We start from the raw sequence: 11,191 nt of genomic DNA on the forward strand, positions 1-11,191 counted from the left end.
TTGAACAGTAGGTGGTGGCCGTTTTTATTTTTCCGCAGATCATTCCTTGATTGTACCACCGGTAATTTCGTTCTTCATTTCAAGCGCTGTCCACCTTTTGGCCTCGCTTAAGATCGGTGTACTACATATGCCGGTAATCGAGAACAGTAAAGTGGTGGCCGTTTTTATTTTTCCGCAGATCATTCCTTGATTGTACCACCGCCCACCGGTAATTTCGTTCTTCATTTCAAGCGCTGTCCATCTTTTGGCCTCACTTGAGATCGGTGTACACATATAAAAATTAAGAGGACTATAGTTACCATGAAGGCCGAATGTCTTTTTACGGACTGTGCCAATTAGGAGCTCAACTCTAGATTATTCATACCAACATACATATGTGACATTCTATGATTTATCAATGACGAATTGACGAGCGCTCGTTTCTATAATTTCCATTCTCAGGGAAAAATATTTGAGTCAAAAAACTTTGTCATGGGTGACTTATAAAGCGGGTAATTTTCATTTCTAGCATGGTTTGATGGAAGTCAGGAAGAATTCCTGAAATTTTGTTCAACTTAGGTTGGAGATGGCAAAAACAATCTGTTTTGGGAGGATAATTGGTATGGTGGCAGACCTCTGAATTTGCAGCTCCTTGCTTTATACAACATTACCCATACTAGACATATCACCCTTGCAAAACTGAAGGAGAAAGGATGGGAGATTATCAAATTCAGAAGGACTTTGCATGGAGATAAACTTAGAGACTGGATTAAACAGAGATGGATGCTTCTGAATTTGCAAGAAGGAATAAAAGATAAAATGTGGTGGAATCTAGAAAAGCATGGTTGCTTCACTGTCAAATCCTTTTATTAAAGCTCTTAAAAGGGAGCAAGTGGCATTCCCATATAAAAAAAATCTGGAAGTTTAAAATACCTCCGAAAATCAAGATTTTCCTATGGCTGGTGTTAAAAAACAGAATCCTTACTAAAGATAACCTTTTTAAGAGAGGTTGGAGAAAATGTGATAAATTGTGCCAATTCTGTGATAAGGAGGAGTCCATACAGCATTTATTTTTTGAATGCTCTGTTGCTAAATTGATCTGGAATGTGATGTTGTGTGCCTTGAATATAACACCTGCTAGAGATAAAAACCATATGTTTGGATAATGGTTATCTAATTTTGACAAACACTCTAAGCAACTTGTGATGGTGGGGGGTGGCAGCTGTATTATGGGCCATTTGGAAGTCCAGAAACAAAGTGTGTTTTGATAAAAAATGGCCCAATGATCCAATTGAGCTGATATATCTTACATGTCATTTTATTGAAAATTGGGCTAACTTGCAGAAATCGGAGGCAAGACAAAGAAGCTTAATGTTGGGAGCCAAGCTGGCAAGACAAGTGGCAAGTGAAGTCTTCAGTTCCCGATTTGGGTGGAGAATCTATGCAAGACGTTTGGAATAAAGAAGTTCAGGAGTTTAGTGTTGCTGAGTTCTTTGCTTTGCTATGGTACTACTCGGTTAGGTCTGCCCTTTACATCTTGTTGTCTGTGATCTGGTGATCTCTGTAAAGCTTGCCCTGCAGAAACTGTTAGTCTCTCTTGTCAGGGTGCTGCTCCAGTAAGGGGGTTGTGTTTAGCCTTTTCCTTTGTTTTTTTACTTCTGAACCCTGTTGTACTTGTCGTTTCATTTTTAGTAATGGAAATGGGGGCTTTCCAGCCCTAGTTAAAAAAAAATTGTAACGTGTTTTTCTTTCCTTTTTGCTATTACAGTTAGTTAACCTCTGTGTTAGTTTTTTTTCATTTGTGCTAATTTTTTGACAAATTTTGTTACAGGAGATCATGACTTTATGGTTTTAGCTGTAGGACACTGTCCGAAGTGACTTTTAGCGGAAGACACTCTTAAAAAATGGATCGTGGATATTTGCTGATGAACACATCATTAGTTAAAATAATAATTTTCGGTTGAAGAGGAGAGAGAAATCACATTAAATATCAAAAATGCTCTTGGACCCACATTTCAACTCTCCTATCTCTCTTCTCTCTCTATCCTCTCCTCCAGCGCCGCATCTTGGGGGATTTTATGGGCGGTGCACGGTTGAGTTCATGGACATGGTGGCAGCAATAGCGGCGATGGCGGAGGTGTCGACACCGCCGAGCCTGGTTAAGATGACGGAGAAGGCTCTCGATGAGATGCCGCAGTGGTCGTGGCAGAGCGTGGTGGACATAGTCAGGTAGTGCCAGCGGCTAGCTGCACCCGATGGTGGACGCTACAGGGATGTTCGACCAGGTCATCGGCGCGCTGGTGTCCCACGTGGCCATCACCCCAGGGGACGCCACCCTGACGAGCTTCCTCGCCGGAGAGCTCGGTGTTCCGGTTCTCGTGCGACACCAAGAGCAGCTGCCTCAGCGTGCGGTGCACCAGCCGCACCTAGTGGTTCGAGGACCTCGCCGTCGTCCTCAGCCCCGGCATGTTGGAGCGCGTCGCCAGGGCGCGCTAGGGGCAGCCATTGTAAACCCGATTTGCCCGACCGGTGACTTGACGCGTCAGGAGCTGGCTATTGTCACGCCCGGAAATTCTGTAGTAATTTCCGAACTAATTTGTGCATAAAATCCTCGTCCAGGAATCAGCCGAGGTACACAAACTGACAATTTAATATACAAATCCATCTTAATAATAACGTTACATACTTACAAAAGAAAAGAAAACAGCAGCGGAATAACGATCTAGCGATGACTTCAGCTCCACTCCCACAGGCAGCTCAACTGGGGTATAAGCCAAACGTCTTCTCCTTCTGGATCCTTTATCTTCAACTGAGGTTTGATGATTATTGCAAGAATGAGCATATGACATACTCAACAAACCACACAGCAAATATGCAAGTGCACAAGGATACCAAAGGATGGCATAATATAGGCTCATTTGCAAAAGCAGCATTTAGCAAAACATTTAAGAGAAGTAAAACAGTGGAGTAATTAATCAGAAATTTTAATCAACACTGAGCAACACACCCATGCTGCACAGGCCCAACCATCCTGAACAACCATACCCGGCTGTACAGTTCTAACTCCAAACCAGGAGCTAAGCAAATTATTACCAGTTATAACATCCATAATTATTGTGAGGGGTGTGAGACTAATCACGAAAAACATTGCTCAACTCGCCCATAACCGCGGGCACGGCTATTCGAATAGTTTTACTCTGGCCAGAGGTGTACCACTGTACCCACAAGACACGATTCCACACATGTTGCCATGCCCCGAAATACCACCACGGCATTGCAATGGGGGAAATCGTGACAGTACCCTTTGCACAACACAACTCAAAACAGTGCACCGTTCCTGGATCATAATCTCCCCCTCAAAACCAGAGGCAATGGACTCCCCAGCGACCCCCACGGACTTCTTGCCGCTTCACAGTCTGGCACACTATGATGAATCATGCTATACAAAAGATAAAGCCGTTGCCCACGCTGGCTTGTGGTTGGCACGATAAATGTTTCACAACAGTAGCTCGCGAACCAGTCCTTAATTGTCATGAGCACAACCATCAAAACCATATGCTCACAACCCACCTTAACCAGATTTTATTTATCAATTAATTAACATCACACGATTAACCATCGTGATCGACCATTAAATATAACCATAATTAAAATAATATAATATAGTTTATAATTATCCCCTTTAGTTAGCTAATGTTTCTAAGCATAGCTAAGCACACATACATATAGCATTTAGCTGAACCAATCCAATATATAAGGTTCATGCTACTCAAATTATAACCCATAGGAAAATAAAGTCATCTTAGGCCATTAATTAACGGGGAAAGGTTCACCACCCAATGACATTCGAAAATAATGCATAGTTGAAATAAAATAATAGCTTTAAACGGGTTCAACATGCTCAAAGGGTTATTTGGGATCTGTGTGACTTGCCTTGCAATAATCGGTCTTCAATTAATCTTCTTGAATACTTCCGGCGCACTCACGAACCTTCGCAACGATGGAAACGACAAGCTAACACGCAAAACGAAGAAAAAGACTAATAAAAACCAAATAAACAATACAAAAACAAGCATAAACAGTACATGTGGATATTTTTAACATGTAGATCTTGATTTTAGAAAAATTTAGCAACTTGAACCACCTGAAACGGATCTACGGTTATTTAGTTATGATTTTCCGAAGATTTAATCTATTAAAAAAAACTGGAAAAGGGGAAGATGATGATGTCATGATGACGTCATCAATGGCGGCCGGCTCGGATGGCGACCTCGCCGGAGCTAGGGTGATTGGCCGGGATTTTGGAGGACATGTACACGTAGAGGACGACGAGACGAACCCAACGATACTCACCCTCGTGCCAAACGACGACCGACGACGGCCGGCGACGAGGAGGCGACGGCGGCGGCTCGGGTTGGCCGGTGGGGACGGGCTACGGCGGCCGGCGGCGAAGGAGAGGTGGCGGCCGAGCTTCTCCACCTCTTGGCGAAACCAACGGCGGCGACGGCAAGCGACGGCGACGACGGAGGCGGCGTGGCGGCGCAACCGGAGTTCGGCCAGCGGCGGCGGCGGATGGTTTCACGCGGCGACGGCTCTACGGGTCACGGGAGAGGACGGGAGAGGGGGCAAACGAAAAAGAAGGACTAGGGGGTCCTATTTATAGCCTTGGATTGAAGAGATCGGACTCCTCCCGCAAGAAAATCGACTCGGGAAATCAAAAACTCGGTTTTGGAGATAAACTCGGAAACGAGTTCGATTCGGGCAAGATACTCAACGATTTGCTCCGATTTTTGGGGGTAAAGATAGAGGAGGATGAGAGGATAAAAACTCCTCAAACAATCGGAAGAAAAAGGGCCGGATTGGGTGCGGATTTGGAGGGGAAAAGGGGCGGCTCGAGCTAGCAAGGCCGGCCGGCCGGAGGTAGGAGAAGGGCCCGACATGTGGGCCCCACATGTCGGTGTCCCATGAGAGGAGGGGCGGGCGGCTCGGCTTGAGCCGACTCGGGCGGCCTTGGGCCGGCTCCGGCGTGCGGAAGAGAGAGGAATGTTGGGCCGAATTCGGCCCAACGGCTTAGGGAGGGGTTTTTGAACTTTTTAATTAAAATAATTTGTGAAATGTTGTTTCAATTATTAAAAATACTTCCCTTGCTCAAATAATTCCCAGAAAAATCTAGAAAATAGAGGAACAAGCAAAGTATTTAATAAAATTTTATCTAGCTCATTTTTATGTTGAAAATTTTCCTAGATTATTAGAGTTTAACTTGTAGGCTTTTAAAATAAATTCTAATAATTCCAATTAAACAACAATTTATATATTTAGGATTTTTAGGGCGTGACAGCTATACTCATGAATGGTGAGGTCCCCGATCAGAGTTCGGGCCTCATTTTCGGCCTGGGTTAGGGTGAGAACTGCGCAAAAAGGCAAAAAAACAAGAGAGGCAAAAAAAAAAAAAAAGAACAAAAGGGTATGAGATAAATAAAGAGTTAGCAAATTAGAAAAACTTATAGAAAATTCCCTAAATACCCCTGAAAATTTACTCAATCCCTTCAATACCCCTGAATTTGACATCATCCCTTATATACCCCTGAGTTTTCATTTTGATCTCCTCTATACCCATCTCCATTAGTTGACCATTAGTTGACCGCTAAATATTTTAAAATGACTATATTATCCATCCTATACATATGTGGTACCTACCCAATAAATTTTCATATGAAAAAAATTAACTTATACAAAATAAAAGCAATATAATCATTTAATGCCCAACTTAAAAAATAAAAGTTATTATTTTTTATTTTTTAAAAATTATGATTAAATCCATACATTAGTTTCGCTAGAAAATTAAGAGCAAAAACTAAATGTTATTTAGGTTTAAATTTTTGGGAAGATATACGAAATTTGTCAAATTTGATCTGAAATTTATTTAAAAATTTTAAATTTGTTTTCTAATTTGTGATAAACTAATTACATCCCCTTTGTTTTTTCACAACGAATCTTTTTTCACTAAATATTTGTAGAAAAGTAATTTTCAAATTTTATGCAGAACCTTTTTTTACGATAAATCTTTTTTATTTTAATGAAATAATGTTTTATTTTTAAAAATTCATAACAAATATTTAGTAATTTATTCCTTATTGGTTTTCACAACTCAAATAATTTACACATAAAACATTTCTAGCTTTTAACAATATACCAAGGACAATAAAATAATTTCTACAATAACTAACGGTCAAACTAATGGTCAACTAACGGAGTGGGTATGTAAGGGATCCAAATAAAAAACTCAGGGGTATATAAGAGATCAAACAAATTTCAGGGGCGTAGAAGGGATTAGGTGAAATTACATGGGCATATAGGGAATTGGCCCAAAAACTTACGATTAACGCCTCCTGGCAAAACAAGGCGAGGCAAGTCGAGAACCCGTTCATCCTCATTTACGGTGATCTGCCAACATGCAAAACTCCTCCACGAAATCACAGCAGCTCAACCGATGGGCGGTTCTCCGCAAAAGGGTGAAACGGGACTCGATCGTCCCATCAATCGCCACCTTCAGCTTCCGGTTAGGGGAGATCACTAGCCGGCCCTATCGGATTGCCTTCGTCGCGTCTGTCTTAGCTCCATAGGGATTCGTGTGGTAGAACCACCTCTCCATCCAATGCCGCTCCCACTTTGGCATGGAGGCATTCACTGGCCACAAATCGGAGCATACAGCGCGAACATTGAAGTTCACACTCCCAAAGACGGTTTTCTTTGTCCCAACCGGAGTGACCACCATCTTTGAGTGAACGGTGGCGAAGAAGATAGCGCCGAACAGATCAGTTTATGGCACGAACCCCGCGGTTTGGCAAATCCAGTCGAAGATCGCGATCCGAACTAGGACTGAGGGACTCAGTTGAGGAAGCTCCACTTGGAAAAGTTGAAGGACCTTGGGGAGCAGGACGTCGCATGGGAAGCGAAGACCTGCATCAAAGAAGGCGGCGAAGACAACGGTCCAGCCATCAACGGGGCGATGAACCACTGCATCGCCAGCGAAGAAGGCTTGCTTTTCAACCACTGTACTTGACGCGACGAGCTTCGCCAGATCCGCCTTGTTGAACAGCGAAGTGCCGAGGAAGCCGGTGCAGTCTTCGCCAATCTTGCAGGGGTCCGGTCCGGTCGCTGCGGCTGGAGCAGGCTTGCGCGGAGCCATGATGGAATGGCGAAAAATGAAAGTCAGAGCTAGCGAAGACTACAAGGCCGAAAAAGAAAAGGTGAAAGCGAGAGCAAGAACGCAGCCGGGGGAAGTAAAAATAGATGGGGTAAAAGTGAAAGCGACCCACGGGGGGACTATATAGCCCTAGTCATGCGACGGTTTGCCTTCCGGCCAATAGCAGCCCACCACGTGGCACCCAGGGATGGACACAATGGTAACTCTTGTTAGGATGGGCCGAACAGTAAAAGGCCACATGAACAGGAAAAACGCGACCCAAAACCCGAGTTTAAAGAAAAGAAGAAGTGACCTAACTCACGTCCGAAAAGGATAGAAGGTCGAAAAACAACATGGAAACGTTTGAGAGAACTCATGAAATAACAAGGGTTAGCTTCTGCAGGTGTACATAGGTTTTGGCAGGAACATCGGCCGAAAGGGGGCACCTCATGCCATACCACATATTTGCACGGTCTCGCCCAAAGCTCCCTACTCGCTCTTGCCCATGAGGGGCTTGCTGGAGGCATATCACGAGGGCCTTCGACCAAATCTGCCGAAACCACCAGATTAGCAAAGCGCCGACTAAAATCACAAGGGGTCGCTTGGAGGTGAAGCCATAGGATGAAGCTGTAAGGCGAAGTCGAAGAATGGAAGCCATAAGGTTCGTCATCAAGTCTCTCTGTTGGGTGAAGCCATGGCGCGAAGCAGAAGGGGTTCGCCCAATGGGGCTCGTCTTCAACAAAAGGGCTAGGAGGTGTTGCGGCCCAAGAAGGCTCACACAAAACTTTAGGGCTATGTAATAGGGGATCCAAAAAAATTTCATCATTAATACATTGCTTTTACCATCCAATCATTTCATTGAGAGAAGTTATTGTCATTTCGACAACAATATAGATACTAATCCTGATTTTTAAAACTATAGATAAATAAAATTGTTGTGTCCTTATGAATTCAAAATAAAGTTTACATATAACTTTCGTTAAAACAAAGTTTACTTATATTAATTTAATAAAATTGAAAAACCTATGTATTTAATATATGTTTAAAATTTAAATATTTAAAATATTAATAGCAATATATAGCGCGTACTTGGCGTATAGTACACCTTGGCTGTGTTTAGTTCAGCGCAAAGTTTAGATTTTGGTTAAAATTAAAGATGATATAACTAATATGTGTATATGACATATTGATGTAATGAAAAATAACTAAACTAAACTTTGATTCAAAGTTTAGAATTATCGGCTGACCATCCAACCACCAAAATAATGCCACACCAGCATCGGGCTACAGTTCAGAACGTCGCAATCAGCGCCTCGGATAAAAAAAAAAACCTTTCGGCGCTGCCGACCTTGTGAGCCCACCCAAAACTCGAATATACAGTACGATATTCACACGTCTCCCCCACCCACCCCAATCAATCATGCTAAGCTCAAACAACCGATCTGCAACTTTGCAGATTTGAAGATTCATCTCACCAAACAAGAACATGATGGAGTATTTTACATCTGAAACCAAAAGCACAAGCAAAAGAGAGTCCAATAGTAACACAACACCCTATCTAAAGCAAAGAACATTACTACAGCTGGAAAAATTACTACTTCCTCCCTTCTATAATACTATGAAAGATTTTTGAGGGATGGCGAATCTGGACGAAAGATTTTTGAGGGATGGCGAATCTGGACACACAGAATATTATTACAGCTGCAAGTGGCAACAAAAACACCCTGCTAGGCTGCTTCGTCGTCGTCCCGGGGACACACAGCTAGCTACATGACGGAGCAGGCGTTGGGGTTCTCGTCGCTGAAGGCAGCGGTGTAGCGGACCTCGGTGGAGGAGGCGCGGGCGAGCGGTGCGGCGGAGGGGTCGGACACCACGTTGCGCACGTACCCCGCGGGGGCCTTCTTGTCGTAGGCGCCCGGTGCGTAGGGGTGCGCCACCGTGTCGTACGGCACGTATGGCCATGGCTCCACCCGCTTCCCGGTCTTGTACGCCACGCGCCGCATCACCTTCCCGGCGTCCACGTACCCCGTCACCGTCACCTTGTTCTGCTTCGCCGTCACCTCCACCGAGCTCACCCCTGCGCACATGCACAGATTCGTCAATCATTTCCACAACAAAGAACAAAAGCTAAAGGAGCCCTTGTTTTGCTTTTCAGAGCGTGTGAAAGAAGAAGCAGCAGCAAAAATATGATTAAGCACCTTTCATGTCCTCAAGGGCCTTCTTGATCTTCCTTTCACAGCCTTCGCAGTCTATCCGCACCTTCATCTCCACTGTCTGAAACAAGAAGAGGATATAGGCATAAGTTTTTTCCACTCCAACAACACAACTGTCAACTAGTACTATCATGGTACAAATTCGACTGGAAGACAGATATACAGAGATCGACAGAAGAGGGAGATGCGATTAATGGATTAACATGTTCAGTATTACCTGGAATTGTTTCCTCTTCTTGAGGTGTCGGCGAGTCCTCGGCACGGAGCAGAACTCGGAGACAACGTCGACGATGCCCATCTCCTCAACAATCTCCAACCAAACTCCTCAGTCCTCACTAAAGAGACCAAAGAACTGCAGGTCTTTATCTGTATTACTGTACAGGCCAAGCAAAGTAGCAGAGGCTTCCTGAGCTGAAATGCAAGTGGATTGGATCCTGCGGTGTGTAGGTATCGCTCGCCTTCTGATATAAGGCCTCGCCGCAAACGGTGGCATCCACCGGTGCTTTGACACGTGGGCAGAGAGACTTTTCTGCTGGTGTGAACGGAGCGGAGCACATGAGAGGAAGCCGGTAGGAAGATGATATGGTCCGAGAGGCTCCGTTGGGTGTTGGGTTGGGGCCCACACGTCGATACAAGTGCCACGTGGGAGGACTGCCTGCCGGCAGCATGGCCAGGTGGTGGTGATTGATGTGAGCGATATCTCTCCACCGCCACCGCTATTCAGGTCTTGGGACGATGCGATGCACCTAACCTGCCGGCCGACCTGACTGCCTGCCAAGGGATGGGGTTCATTGGGAGCGGGGATCGAACAAAAGAAATAGAAAAAAAATATTTTCCTAATGTTTAACCGTCCGTTTTATTTAAAAAATTTATAAATTTCTTCTAATATTTAGTCATACATAAAATAATATATTTATGTTCTATTATGTAATAACAATAAAAATACTAATCATATTATTTTTTAAAATAAGATGAACAGTGAAACATGATACGAAAACCCATAACAACACTTACTTAGGGACGGAGGTAGTTTGATGAAGCTCTCTCTCGTGGCCTGATCTTCTGGTCAGAGGATAATTCTTGCTTTGATCGAGTACAACATTTGCAATGTGGCTACCAACCAGAACAAGTCTAGAACGTCGTGCAATCGCTACACCACAAACGATGTCATACCAACCATGACACGTGGTTGATGATCTCAGCAATGCAAATGAGAGAACACTGCAGGAACAAGATAAGATGCAATCTAAATTACGAATAGGTGATGAAGCACGAAGAAATAGTTCTGATTGAAGTGGTAGATCTAATCGACCCGACAAATCAACACACCAACTATTAGGAGCTCTGAATCTATAGTCGCCGACTAATCGAGCGAGGATTAGAGAAAAGGTGAATGGCACTTGGCAAAATTCAACTAAACAAAACCCAAATGTTCTAGAGGGTGCACATAGACACTTATAGAGAAAATAGATCTAGGGTTTAGTGTTAATTCGTGGAGGTGGAGGGAGACACTTCCGAGATGGGCCTAGTCTATTAATAGTCCCGGTTGCAATAAAAACTGGAACTAAAAATGATCTTTAGTCCCGGTTAAAAACACCACAGCTATTTTATGATCACCAACCGGGATTAAAGATCATCTTTACTCCCGGTTCATCCCGTGTCAGTAGTCTGTCAGGGGGCCGAGGATCTTTAGTGGGACTAAAGATCATCTTTATAGTCCCGGTTGATAATACTAACCGGGACTAAAAATTATATTGATCTTTAGTCCCGGTTAGTTTTACCAACTGGGACTAAAATTTAATATGTAGTATAT

At 43.8% G+C, this 11,191-nt stretch overlaps 1 protein-coding gene across 1 annotated transcript; it reads right to left on the reverse strand.

Annotated features, from left to right (window-relative positions):
• Nucleotides 1–8,589: 8,589 nt before the first annotated feature.
• LOC136355952 (heavy metal-associated isoprenylated plant protein 27-like) lies at nt 8,590–9,816 on the reverse strand. Its single transcript, XM_066309259.1, has 3 exons — nt 9,596–9,816; nt 9,364–9,439; nt 8,590–9,242 (listed from the first exon to the last, which is right to left on the reverse strand). Exons 1-3 carry the CDS (start codon nt 9,674–9,676, stop codon nt 8,932–8,934), a joined length of 468 nt encoding a protein of 155 aa, XP_066165356.1. The 5' UTR covers nt 9,677–9,816; the 3' UTR covers nt 8,590–8,931.
• Nucleotides 9,817–11,191: the final 1,375 nt, after the last annotated feature.

The sequence above is a fragment of the Oryza sativa genome, chromosome 4 (assembly GCF_034140825.1).
Source record: "Oryza sativa Japonica Group chromosome 4, ASM3414082v1".
NCBI lineage: Eukaryota > Viridiplantae > Streptophyta > Magnoliopsida > Poales > Poaceae > Oryza > Oryza sativa.